Raw genomic sequence first — 14,190 nt, 5'->3', positions numbered from 1 at the left:
TTCCTGAAACTGCATACAAATTTCTCAAGAGACAGATCAGGTGGTGTGGTATTCCCATCTCTTTCAGAATTTTCCACAGTTTCTTGTGATCCACACAGTCAAAGGCTTTGGCATAGTCAAGAAAGCAGAAATAGATGTTTTTCTGGAACTCTCTTGCTTTTTCTATAATCTAGCGGATGTTGGATATTTGATCTCTGGTTCCTCTGCCTTTTCTAAAACCAGCTTGAACATCAGGAAGTTCACGATTCACACATTGCTGAAGCCTGGCTTGGAGAATTTTGAGCATTACTTTACTAGCGTGTGAGATGAGTGCAATTGTGTGGTAGTTTGAGCATTCTTTGGCATTGCCTTTCTTTGGGATTAGAATGAAAACTGACCTTTTCCAGTCCTGTGGCCACTGCTGAGTTTTCCAAATTTGCTGGCATATTGAGTGCAGCACTTCCACAGCATCATCTTTAAGGATTTGGAATAGCTCAACTGGAATTCCATCACCTCCACTAGCTTTGTTCGTAGTGATGCTTTCTAAGGCCCACTTGACTTCACATTCCAGGATGTCTGGCTCTAGGTCAGTAATCACACCATCGTGATTATCTGGGTCGTGAAGATCTTTTTTGTACAATTCTTCTGTCTACCCCACATCCGAGGTCAGGGGGGGCGGCAAAAGGAGATACCTAGCGTCCGAGGTCAGGGGCGGCGACGAGAATAGATACCCCACGCCCCTAAGCCCAAGGCCAGGGGCGGAGGGCGGGAGGGGCTACCCCACGCCCCCATGCCCGAGGCCAGGGGCGGTGGCCGGGAGGACCAACCCCACGTCCAAGGAGCTGTGGCTGCGCGGGCACAGGAGGGCCTAGAGGAGCTATCCCACGCTGAAGGTCAGGAATGGCGGCGGTGAGGAGATACCCCTCGTCCAAGGTACGGAGCAATGGCTGCACTTTGCTGGAGCAGCCGTGAAGAGATACCCCATGCCCAAGGTAACAGAAACCCAAGTAAGACAGCAGGTGTTGCAAGAGGGCATCAGAGGGCCAACGCACTGAAACCATACTCACAGAAAACTAGTCAATCTAATCACACTAGGACCACAGCCTTGTCTAACTCAATGAAACTAAGCCATGCCCGTGGGGCAACCCAAGATGGGCGGGTCATGGTGGAGAGATCTGACAGAATGTGGTCCACTGGAGAAGGGAATGGCAAACCACTTCAGTATTCTTGCCTTGAGAACCCCATGAACAGTATGAAAAGGCAAAATGATAGGATACTGAAAGAGGAACTCCCCAGGTCAGCAGGTGCCCAATATGCTACTGGAGATCAGTGGAGAAATAACTCCAGAAAGAATGAAGGGATGGAGCCAAAGCAAAAACAATACCCAGCTGTGGATGTGACTGGTGATAGAAGCAAGGTCCAATGCTATAAAGAGCAATATTGCATAGGAACCTGGAATGTCAGGTCCATGAATCAAGGCAAATTGGAAGTGGCCAAACAAGAGATGGCAAGGGTGAATGTCGACATTCTAGGAATCAGCGAACTGAAATGGACTGGAATGCGTGAATTTAACTCAGATGACGATTATATCTACTACTGCGGGCAGGAATCTCTCAGAAGAAATGGAGTAGCCATCATGGTCAACAAGAGAGTCCAAAATGCAGTACTTGGATGCAATCTCAAAAACGACAGAATGATCTCTGTTCATTTCCAAGGCAAACCATTCAATATCACAGTAATCGAAGTCTACGCCCCAACCAGTAATGCTGAAGAAGCTGAAGTTGAACAATTCTATGAAAACCTACAAGACCTTTTAGAACTAACACCCAAAAAAGATGTCCTTTTCATTATAGGGGACTGGAATGCAAAAGTAGGAAGTCAAGAAACACCTGGAGTAACAGGCAAATTTGGCCTTGGAATACGGAATGAAGCAGAGCAAAGACTAATAGAGTTTTGCCAAGAAAATGCACTGGTCATAACAAACACCCTCTTCCAACAACACAAGAGAAGACTCTACATATGGACATTACCAGATGGTCAACACCGAAATCAGACTGATTATATTCTTTGCAGCCAAAGATGGAGAAGCTCTATACAGTCAGCAAAAACAAGACCGGGAGCTGACTGTGGTTCAGATCAGCCAAATTCAGACTGAAATTGAAGAAAGTAGGGAAAACCACTAGACCATTCAGGTATGACCTAAATCAAATCCCTTATGATTATACAGTGGAAATGAGAACTAGATTTAAGGGCCTAGATCTGATAGATAGACTGCCTGATGAACTATGGAATGAGGTTCGTGACACTGTACAGGAGACAGGGATCAAGACCATCCCCATGGAAAAGAGATGCAAAAAAGCAAAATGGCTGTCTGGGGAGGCCTTACAAATAGCTGTGAAAAGAAGAGAAGCGAAAAGCAAAAGAGAAAAGGAAAGATATAAGCATCGGAATGCAGAGTTCCAAAGAATAGCAAGAAGAGATAAGAAAGCCTTCTTCAGTGATCAATGCAAAGAAACAGAGGAAAACAACAGAATGGGAAAGACTAGAGATCTCTTCAAGGGAATTAGGGATACGAAGGGAACATTTCATGAAAAGATGGGCTCGATAAAGGATAGAAATGGTATGGACCTATCAGAAGCAGAAATTAAGAAGAGGTGGCAAGAATACACAGAAGAACTGTACAAAAAAGATCTTCACGACCCAGATAATCACGATGGTGTGATCACTGACCTAGAGCCAGACATCCTGGAATGTGAAGTCAAGTGGGCCTTAGAAAGCATCACTACAAACAAAGCTAGTGGAAGTGATGGAATTCCAGTTGAGCTATTCCAAATCCTTAAAGATGATGCTGTGAAAGTGCTGCACTCAATATGCCAGCAAATTTGGAAAACTCAGCAGTGGCCACAGGACTGGAAAAGGTCAGTTTTCCTTCCAATCCCAAAGAAAGGCAATGCCAAAGAATGCTCAAACTACCACACAATTGCACTCATCTCACACGCTAGTAAAGTAATGCTCAAAATTCTCCAAGCCAGGCTTCAGCAATAATATGAGAACTGTGAACTTCCTGATGTTCAAGCTGGTTTTAGAAAAGGCAGAGGAACCAGAGATCAAATTGCCAACATCCGCTGGATCATGGAAAAAGCAAGAGAGTTCCAGAAAAACATCTATTTCTGCTTTCTTGACTATGCCAAAGCCTTTGAGTGTGTGGATCACAAGAAACTGTGGAAAATTCTGAAAGAGATGGGAATACCACACCACCTGATCTGTCTCTTGAGAAATTTGTATGCAGGTCAGGAAGCAACAGTTAGAACTGGACATGGAACAACAGACTGGTTCCAAATATGAAAGGGAGTATGTCAAGGCTGTATATTGTCACCCTGCTTATTTAACTTATATGCAGAGTATATCATGAGAAATGCTGGGCTGGAAGAAGCACAAGCTGGAATCAAGATTGCCGGGAGAAATAGCAATAACGTCAGATATGCAGATGACACCACCCTTATGGCAGAAAGTGAAGAGGAACTAAAAAGCCTCTTGATGAAAGTCAAAGAGGAGAGTGAAAAAGTTGGCTTAAAGCTCAACATTCAGAAAACGAAGATCATGGCATCTGGCCCCATCACTTCATGGGAAATAGATGGGGAAACAGTGTCAGACTTTATTTTTCTGGGCTCCAAAATCACTGCAGATGGTGACTGCAGCCATGAAATTAAAAGACGCTTACTCCTTGGAAGGAAACTTATGACCAACCTAGATAGCATTATTCAAAAGCAGAGACATTACTTTGCCAACAAAGGTCCATCTAGTCAAGGCTATGGTTTTTACTGTGGTCATGTATGGATGTGAGAGTTCGACTGTGAAGAAGGCTGAGCGCCAAATAATTGAAGCTTTTGAACTGTGGTGTTAGAGAAGACTCTTGAGAGTCCCTTGGACTGCAAGGAGATCCAACCAGTCCATTCTGAAGGAGATCAGCCCTGGGATTTCTTTGGAAGGAATGATGCTAAAGTTGAAACTCCAGTACTTCGGCCACCTCATGCGAAGAGTTGACTCATTGGAAAAGACTCTGATTCTGGGAGGGATTGGGGGCAGGAGGAGAAGGGGACGACAGAGGATGAGATGGCTGGATGGCATCACTGACTCAGTGGACGTGAGTCTGGGTGAACTCCAGGAGTTGGTGATGGACAGGGAGGCCTGGCGTGCTGCAATTCATGGGGTCGCAAAGAGTCGGACACGACTGAGCAACTGAACTGACATTAAAAAAAAAAAAAAAAACTTAAAGAAAAAAATATAGGAATACAAAAATATCCAGCCTCATCAAGGCAAAATTCACAAAGTCTAGCACTCAATCAAAAATTGTCAGGCATGCAAAAGTAGCAGGAAGATAGAACCCACAATTAGAAAAATAATCAATCAAAATTGACCCAGAAATGATACAGATGTTAGAATTAGTCAACAAGGATATTGAAAGAGCTATTATAACTGTATTCCATACATTCAAAAAGACAGAGGAGTGATAGGGTGCTAAGTAGAGACATGGAAGGTCTATATAAAAGACACAAATTAAACCTCAGGAGATTAAAAAAGAAAAAAATGGACTGTCTGAGAATAGAAAAAAATATACTGGATGAGATTAATGCAGAAGAGAAAAAATAAATGATCTAAAAATATATCAACAGAAATTACACAAAATTAAACACAGAGACAAAGACTGAAAAAAAAAACCCACAGAGCATCAGTAGTCAGAGAACAACTTTAGGCAGCCTAATATAAATGTAATTTATATTACATTTAATTGGTGTTCCCCCACAAAGGGAAGGAGGAAAATAGAAAAACATTTTGAGAAAACAATAAGTGAAATATTCCCAAATCTGATGAAAATGATACCCACCTAGGAATTCAAGCAGTTCAATGAATTCCAAGAACAAGAAACATGAAGAAAACAGCATAAACTGCTTAAACTAGTGATGAAGAGAAAAATCTTAAAAATGAGCCAGTGGGGGGGAGGAACCACATTATTACATGACACATACCAGTATATGGTATTTTATTGCACTTTGCTTTATTGTGCTTTGCAGATACTTTTTTTTTTAATCTGAAGGTTTGTGGCAATCTTGTTTCAAGCAGGTCTATTGGCACCATTTTTTCTAATAGCACTTGCTCACTTTATGTCCCTAGGTCACATTTTGGTAATTCTCAAAATATTTCAAACCATCCACGGGCAAAAAGATTATGACTTGCTGAAGGCTCAGATGATGACTAGCATTTTTTAAGCAATAAAGTATTTTTAAATTAAGTAATGTACATCATCACATTTTTTACATAATGTAATCACACACTTGATATGTTGTTTAGTTGCCCAGTTGTGTCCAGCTCTTTGTGATCCCATGGACTGAAGCACACCAGGCCTCCCTGTCCCTCACCATCTCCTGAAGTTTGCCCGAGTTCACATCCACCGCACTGGTGATTCCATCCAGCCATCTCATCCTTTGACCACCGTCTCCTTCTGCTCTCAATGTTTCCCAGCATCAGGGATTTTTTTCCAATGAGTCAGCCATTTGCATCACATGTCCAAGATACTGGTCATCTGATGCAAACAGCCTAAAAGGGCACTTAGTAAAATGTAAACATAATATTTACAACTGTTTTGGAAACCAAACAATTCATGTGACTTGCTTTACTGTGTTATTTGCTTTATCGTGGTTATCTGCCATCTCTCTGAGGTGTGCCTTTATTATTTGTACAGAACAGCAAAGATAAGAATGACTACAGACATCTCATCAGAAACAATGCAAGACAGAGGAAGTGTAGCCGCATTGCTAATGTACTCAAAGGAAAAAAAGAATTGGTTCAACCATAGTAGCTCTATTTTGTTATGGTTGGAGAAGGCATGTGTCTTATATCCTCAACTGAATTAGAAATTCTCAGACTGGTTGCTAACACTAAGAAAGATGAAAGAAAACTACAGTCATTTAAGAAGCAGGAAGCAAAGTCAAGCTTTGCTTGAAGAATCCTTGCAGTCTAGTGTTCCAGGTGGTTTTAATGAGTAAATCCAGGGCCACACTTACAAAAAACATTATTTCAAGCTCTAGAAGACGGGTACAGCTATTGTATGAAAGATTATTTCCCCTAAGAATACATATAATGAGAGAAGGTGGAAAGAATGAGTTTTTATTTTGGTACAACATGCAACTCAGAAAACTATCTGAGCGCTGAAGAACTGATGCTTTTGAACTGTGGTGTTCGAGAAGACTCTTGAGAGTCCCTTGGACTGCAAGGAGATCCAACCAGTCCATTCTGAAGGAGATCAGCCCTGGGATTTCTTTGGAAGGAATGATGCTAAAGCTGAAACTCCAGTACTTTGGCCACCTCATGCGAAGAGTTGACTCACTGGAAAAGACTCTGATGCTGGGAGGGATTGGGGGCAGGAGGAGAAGGGGATGACAGAGGATGAGATGGCTGGATGGCATCACTGACTCGATGGACGTGAGTCTGAGTGAACTCTGGGAGTTGGTGATGGACAGGGAGGCCTGGAGTGCTGCGATTCATGGGGTCGCAGAGAATCGGACACGACTCAGTGACTGATCTGATCTGATCTGATCTGATGGGGGGAAAATGTCTGAAGGCAACTTTATTAACATTCAAGTGAGGGTACAACAATCTAGAGTCAGCAAACCTTTCTGTTTTAACTAACTTCCCTGGGAAGAGGCTCTTCCAGACATAACTCAGAAAACAGAATGCATGGTTCTAAGGAGGTAGGGATAACATTGTTCAATTTAAAAAAACGGGAGCATGAAGGAATTATCTTTCCTGACAATTTTCTTCTAAAGGGGACTACAATAGTAGACTATAAGCCATAATGACCTAGGGATAGAAAGCTCTCAGAAGAGACTGGAGATACCCAAGTTTGGAGGTAAACCTTTTGAATATGACTTATTAGGAATTAAGAGAATGACTTCCTTGAGCTATTATATATCCATGACCTCAGCAATAATCTCTAAGAGATTACGTACTCCTTAAATTTAGAAAGAATGAAGCCTGTTTCTGAGTGGGAAGACAATGAGCTCCTAGCCCAGACGACCACAGTTAAACAAAACAAAAGTAACCAATATAGTCTAAGCCAGAGAAAGGCTATTTGAATAATACGATCACTCCCTGTCTCCTGTTGCCCCAAGAAATAAGTCCAAGGATTTGAGAGTAGCATGCAAAGCATTTTAAGTATTATTTCATTTATGGGAAAAAACAAAACAAAACAAAAAAAACCACACAAACTGCACGTTAAGAGACGGTAAGCTTTGAGGTCCTCCATTTCCAGACATTGTCCACTGACCCTTTTTCTGAGCTCTTATGAGGTTATTTTATTCTATTTAAAAATATGCTACTCTGCTCAGTATCTACTGTGCATCCAATATAAAAGCTCAAAGGTCACTGTTCGGAGGGGAATTATAGGATGCTCCCTTTCTTATTGATGAAGCAAAGAGAAATGGGCTGATATGATGGAGTGCCTTACTCTAATTGACTAGCTGTAAAAGAAAGTATTACACTTAAAGTCCATCAGCGTGTACACCCCAGACCACAATAAAGGCACTGGTTGTCAAACCGGCTCCCTGTGCTCCATGATACAGAATAATCCTGTTCAACTACACAAGACTTTTGCTTGGGAAGCAATAGTGATAGAGGAGTTAGCTTTTGGAATCACAGGCCTTGCTACTGTGGTTATGGTACATGGGGTCTAATCAGAAGGAGCAACACTGCCACAAGAGCCATGAGACCTAGCAGGAAAACAGTAGTTGGAGAAGTCTACAACTCACCTTTCCTTTAGGATAAGACAAGTTGTTCTGAAGTGTGGATTAGGAACCACCTGAAGTACAATCACCCAGCATGATACAGATTTTGGGTTCCCAGCCTAGACTCACAGAATTAGAATCTCACAGGCAAGGCCCAGGAACCTATGTTTTTACTCATTATTACATCATTTTTATCCATGTTAACATTTTAAAGTCAATAATCTAGATGAATACTGTCCAGTACAGTAGTCATTATCCTATATGAGTTATTAAATTTAAATCAATTAAAATTAAATAAAACTTAAAAATTCATTTCCTTAGTCATACTGACTACATTTCAAGTGTCTCATAATCCACCATATGTGGGGGGTTAGTAGTTATGATACTAGAACAACATAGAATGTTCCCATCATTGCAGAAGATTCTATTAACACTGGTCTGGACTTTGGATTTGGGACAAAGATATTAAATTATCCATAAGTTTAGTACGTGTGTTTGAGGACTTGGGGCTGGGGGTGCTCCAAAATGCAGTCTTTAAGAAGGTTCTGCATGTGATCTACAACCTATATGTATGTGCATGCAGAGGCAGAGGCGGTGATATTTAGACAGTGAGACTGTGACATTGCAGGTGAGAGAACGAGGGAGGCTTCTCTTTCTAATCTGCTCTGATAGAGCTGGTTTGGCCCAACCATTATGAACCACAAAGGTCCTCTTATGCAGATAGTTTGAAAGAAGAAAATCTAGAAAAACTGACATAATAACAAATAGAGGTATTCTCTCCTCTTTGGCAAAACAGACTCAGAGAGTTATAAACGAAACAAAGAAACCCCTACCTTTGCTCTTTGGGAAGAGCTATACTCTATCCAGCTGAGGTAAATCATCCACCTTTGCTCTTCGGGAAGAGCAGTACTCCATCCAGCTGAGGTAAATCACCCACCTTTGCTCTTTGGGAAAAGCTGTACTCTATCCAGCTGAGGTAAATCACCCACCTTTGCTCTTCGGGAAGAGCAGTACTCTATCCAGCTGAGGTAAATCACCCACCTTTGCTCTTCGGGAAGAGCAGTACTCTATCCAGCTGAGGTAAATCACACAGAAACTCTCCCTGGATATGCCTGCCAGTCGATGGTCATAGTCTTCATCAATGTTTGGATTAAATGTTGGATCCACATCAACATAATTTCGATCTGCACACAGACGCAGTCCTTCCTGCATCGTCTCATTAGCTAGCCATTCCTCTAGTTTAGAAGAGGTTGTAACATAATAAATGATACCCTAATGAGAAAAAAGATTTAAAAAAAAACACCTCAGGCTAAATCACAATCTGAATTAACACCAATATCTCATTAAATTGTTTATACTGATAATATGAATCAAAGTAACATTAGTTTACTAACTTTAAAATAGTCTAAAAACAATTCCAATCTACTGAATTTATGATCTCTTAAGAGGTGAAAAACCTTTACTGTGGTGCATTTATTTTGAGAAATTTCTCACAGAACTATTAAGCTATCTTGTGATCCTACGTCAACTTATAAAAATATAACTAATAAAGCAATAGAAACACATATTTAGAGATAGGAAAGGCCACACACACATACGTTATTAATAAAAATGTTGTAAATTCAATCTCTTTTAGCTTCCTGAGGTTGGGTTTAACCAAATATTAATTAAACAGAAGATTCAGACTTCAATCCAACCAATCAATGCAAATAAGTTGGTACACATAAGTAGTAACACATGAATCATGAAGATTTAGCATATGTTTTCCTCTTGAAAATGCTGGCTTTGCCTATAAACCTCTAGCGATAACCATGTTGTATATCTGTGAAATTTTTAGCAAAAAACAGGATACCTGTGCAGTAAAAACTAACCTTGCTCAAAGAGAGGTTTGGCCTTTGCACTTGGGTTCTGGGAGTTCAACTCTAATCCCTTGCAATGTCCTGTCTCATAAGAGAGTCTTTATTTACCTGGAGGCTTAGAACCATGAACTCTAGAGGATCTGGAGATTAAGGCTGGTGATGTGGATGGTCGAGCAAGTCTAAATGGTTGTGTGTCAATAAAAACTCTGCACACTGAGGCTCAAGTGAGCATCCTTGGCTGGCAACACTCTGAAGGTATTGATTGCCTCAGTTGTTTCTGGGAGGAATAAACATTGTCTGCACAAGTCCACTGGGAGAGGACAACTGCAAGTTCACGCCTTAGGGTCTCTAGACTCTGCCCTATGTGCTTCTTTCCTGGGCAGACTGTACTCTGTATCCTTCCACTGTAATACACTCTAACCACGAGGATGATGGCTTTGCTGAGTTCTGAGGGTTCTTCTAGCAAATTAATGAACCTGACTGTGGTCTCAGAGATCCTGAAATTCCAGTTGGTGTCAAATGTGATGGTATTTTGGGGGTCCTCCCAAATGATACAATACTTTCATTCAGATTTCTGAAAGCAGTGGTTAACAGCAAGGGCTAAGGAGTCAGTCAAACCTGGGTTCTAAATCCATGATTTCACTTGCTAGTTAGAGGACTGTGACCACGTTAACTTTTGATCCATAACTTGTTTATTTGTAGAACAGGAATGTAATATTCCTTTAGAGAATTAGCTAAGAGATACACAGGCGTATGTATACATGCATGCATGTGTGCGTGTATTCTTTAATACAGTGCCTACAAGAGATGTGCTACAGATAATAGTTTTTATTGATATTAATGAACAAATGTAGTAAGTTCCACTGAAGAAAGAAACGGCAAGATCTTCATAGGTATAATTTACTAACTGTATTGGATACTAGAAAATTTCTATTGCTATGAAAAAGCAAAACACAAGTTAAAACTATATATATATATATATATATATTTTTTTTTTTTTTTTAAAGAAGAGCCTCTGACACCAGAAGCTCTAAAGAGGCATATACCCTTACCTTGACATAGTAAGTGGTGAGTACTTTCCGAAGATCAAAGACTTGAAGCATAGAAGCAGCACTATTGTCAGTGATGCTATAACCCTCCAGAATATACTTGGTGACTATCACTTCCCAAGCTAGCCAGCGCTGGCTAAATGCAGCGTTAAATGAAAGCACATGAGGAATATGGCCAGGTTCACAACAGCAAAATCCTTCATCTTCCTCAACACCTTCAGTAATGGCCTCCACTTCCCGTTGTTGACAGTAAGTACCTTAGACAGACAGAAAGAGAGAAAGTTCTTATAGCAAATGGGTAAAACATGAAGTGGAAAAAGAATGCTTCAAAGATATGAGAAACTTTGAAATAAAAACACATTTAGTTTATAGCAATTGAGAATATGTGTTGGATCTGCTTTAGACTGTCCATTAACAAACTGCCACACACTCCTGAAGAGAGGCATAGTATACATTCATCTTCTGCAGAATCAGAATGTGTACCAGCACATTTGGGTCTAAGAATTTGTGAAATAAAAACAGAAAGTCGGGTTAAATAAAGAATTAGAGCCACAGCCATCTATGCCAACAAAATATCATCCATCACATTAATGTTAATTTTTATTTTGTTCTGTGGTCTTGCTTTCATTTAATCTGTAAATTCCTTACATTATACAAGGACTACAGAGTGATTATAGCTAATTTTAAAGCTATATATTAAGTTGAGAAGTGAGTGAAGTCACTCAGTTGTGTCCGACTCTTTGGGACCCCATGAACTGTAGCCTACCAGGTTCCTCTGTCCATGAGATTTTCCAGGCAAGAAAGAATGGTAACCTACTGGAGTGGGTTGCCATTTCCTTCTCCAGGATATATTAAAGTTACATATAACAAAAATAAGTGGGGCATTATAATACATTTTTTATTTTAAACAGAACATATACAACATGTATATTTGAAAAACTACTCTGAGAAAAAAAGATGTCATGAAATTTAGCCCCACTTGGTGATGGTGGTGGTGGTGTATGATGAATGATAAGACTGAAGAGGTAAGCCTGGCCAAGCTAATGACCTATATCATTTAGCACTCCAATTCAGTTCAGTCGCTGAGTTGTGTCTGACTCTTTGTGACCCCATGAACCGCAGCCAGGCCTCCCTGTCCATCACCAACTCCCGGAGTCCATCCAAACCCATGTCCATCATGTCGGTGATGCCATCCAACCAGCTAATCCTCTGTTGTCCCCTTCTCCTCCTGCCCTCAATCTTTCTGAGAACCAGGGTCTTTTCAAATGAGTCAGTTCTCCGCATCAGGTGGCCAAAGTATTGGAGTTTCAGCTTCAACATCAGTCCTTCCAATGAACACCCAGGAGTGATCTCCCTTAGGATGGACTGGTTGGATCTCCTTGCAGTCCAAGGGACACTCAAGAGCCTTCTCCAACACCAAAGTTCAAAAGCATCAATTCTTCGGCGCTCAGCTTTCTTTATAGTCCAACTCTCACATCCATACATGACTACTGGAAAAACCATAGCCTTGACTAGACAGACCTTTGTTGGTAAAGTAATGTCTCTGCTTTTGAATATGCTGTCTAGGTTGGTCATAACTTTCCTTCAAAGGAGTAAGCATCTTTTAATTTCATGGCTGCAATCACTATCTGCAGTGATTTTGGAGCCCAGAAAAATAAAGTCAGTCACTGTTTCCACTGTTTCCCCATCTATTTCCCATGAAGTGATGGGACTGGATGCCATGATCTTCGTTTTCTGAATGTTGAGCTTTAAGCCAACTTTTTCACTGTCCTCTTTCACTTTCATCAAGAGGCTCTTTAGTTCTTCTTCACTTTCTGCCACAAGGGTGGTATCATCTGCGTATCTGAGGTTATTGATATTTCTCCCAGCAATCTTGATTCCAGCTTGTGTTTCCTCCAGTCCAGCGTTTCTCATGATGTACTCTACATATAAGTTAAATAAGCAGGGTGACAATATACAGCCTTGACATACTCCTTTTCCTATTTGGAACCAGTCTGTTGTTCCATGTCCAGTTCCAACTATTGCTTCCTGACCTGCATACAGGTTTCTCAAGAGGCAGGTCAGGTGTGCTATGAGAGGCGCTGGATATACAATGATAAACGAAGCAGATAGGATTCCTGTCCTTGAGAATTTTATAATCTACAGCAAAGGTTTACAAAATACACCCCTGGGCCAAATTCAAGCTAACAGTGGTTTTGGTATTTTTAAAAGGTTTTTTAACAGAAAAATCAAAGAACATACAACAGAGAATATGCATGGCTACAATATGCATGGCCTACACTATTAACTATCTTGGCTCTTTCCAGAAAAAAGCCTGCCAACCCCTGGGCTACAGAAGAAATAAACTAAAAACAAATAAACACAAACAAATATAAAATTAGAATTCTAATAGTTATTCTAATTATTAAAGATAATTAAGAAACTAGAGGTGGAAGATTGGTGGGAGGAGAGGAGATGGCTGGTAGTTTCTGGGGAAAAGGAGAGTGATAAGAAGGTCTTAGTAAAGAATTCAGCATAGCTAGGACACTGAAGGAAGGCCAGTGTGGCTAGAGTGGATGAGAAGGGTGATAATAAAGTAAGCTGGAGAAACTGGAAGAGGACAGATCTTGCAGCTGCTGTAGGACATGTTAGAGAGTTTGATTTCTACTTTAAACGCAATAAAAAACCACTGACATTTTTTTTTTAAAACTTTACATAATTGTATTAGTTTTGCCAAATATCAAAATGAATCCGCCACAGGTATACATGTGTTCCACATCCTGAACCCTCCTCTCTCCTCCCTCCCCATACCATCCCTCTGGGTCGTCCCAGTGCACCAGCCCCAAGCATCCAGTATCGTGCATTGAACCTGGACTGGCAACTCGTTTCTTACATGATATTTTACATGTTTCAATGTCATTCTCCCAAATCTTCCCACCCTCTCCCTCTCCCACAGAGTCCATAAGACTGTTCTATACATAAGTGTCTCTTTTGCTGTCTCGTACACTGGGTTATTGTTACCATCTTTCTAAATTCCATATATATGCATTAGTATACTGTATTGATGTTTTTCCTTCTGGCTTACTTCACTCTGTATAATAGGCTCCAGTTTCATCCACCTCATTAGAACTGATTCAAATGTATCCTTTTTAATGGCTGAGTAATACTCCATTGTGTATATGTACCACTGCTTTCTTATCCATTCATCTGCTGATGGACATCTAGGTTGCTTCCATGTCCTGGCTATTATAAACAGTGCTGCGATGAACATTGGGGTACACGTGTCTCTTTCCCTTCTGGTTTCCTCAGTGTGTATGCCCAGCAGTGGGGTTGCTGGATCATAAGGCAGTTCTATTTCCAGTTTTTTAAGGAATCTCCACACTGTTCTCCATAGTGGCTGTACTAGTTTGCATTCCCACCAACAGTGTAAGAGGGTTCCCTTTTCTCCACACCCTCTCCAGCATTTATTATTTGTAGACTTTTGGATCGCAGCCATTCTGACTGGTGTGAAATGGTACCTCATGGTGGTTTTGATTTGCATTT

At 40.8% G+C, this 14,190-nt stretch overlaps 1 protein-coding gene across 6 annotated transcripts in view; it reads right to left on the bottom strand.

Moving 5' to 3' along the window:
• The window catches only part of PCNX1 (pecanex 1), a 184,376-nt gene that overhangs the window by 26,760 nt on the left and 143,426 nt on the right, over positions 1-14,190 (bottom strand). For all 6 annotated transcript variants that reach the window (XM_027552305.1, XM_027552307.1, XM_027552306.1 and 3 more), the window contains 2 exons: positions 10,672-10,925; positions 8,802-9,032 (listed from right to left, as the gene is read on the bottom strand). In XM_027552305.1, the coding sequence (XP_027408106.1) occupies positions 8,802-9,032; positions 10,672-10,925 (485 nt within the window). The remainder of the gene's footprint in view (positions 1-8,801; positions 9,033-10,671; positions 10,926-14,190) is intronic.

This window comes from Bos indicus x Bos taurus, chromosome 10 (assembly GCF_003369695.1).
Source record: "Bos indicus x Bos taurus breed Angus x Brahman F1 hybrid chromosome 10, Bos_hybrid_MaternalHap_v2.0, whole genome shotgun sequence".
NCBI lineage: Eukaryota > Metazoa > Chordata > Mammalia > Artiodactyla > Bovidae > Bos > Bos indicus x Bos taurus.
The sequence above is the reverse complement of the archived record's forward strand: the minus strand, read 5'-3'. Positions and strand labels throughout refer to the sequence as shown.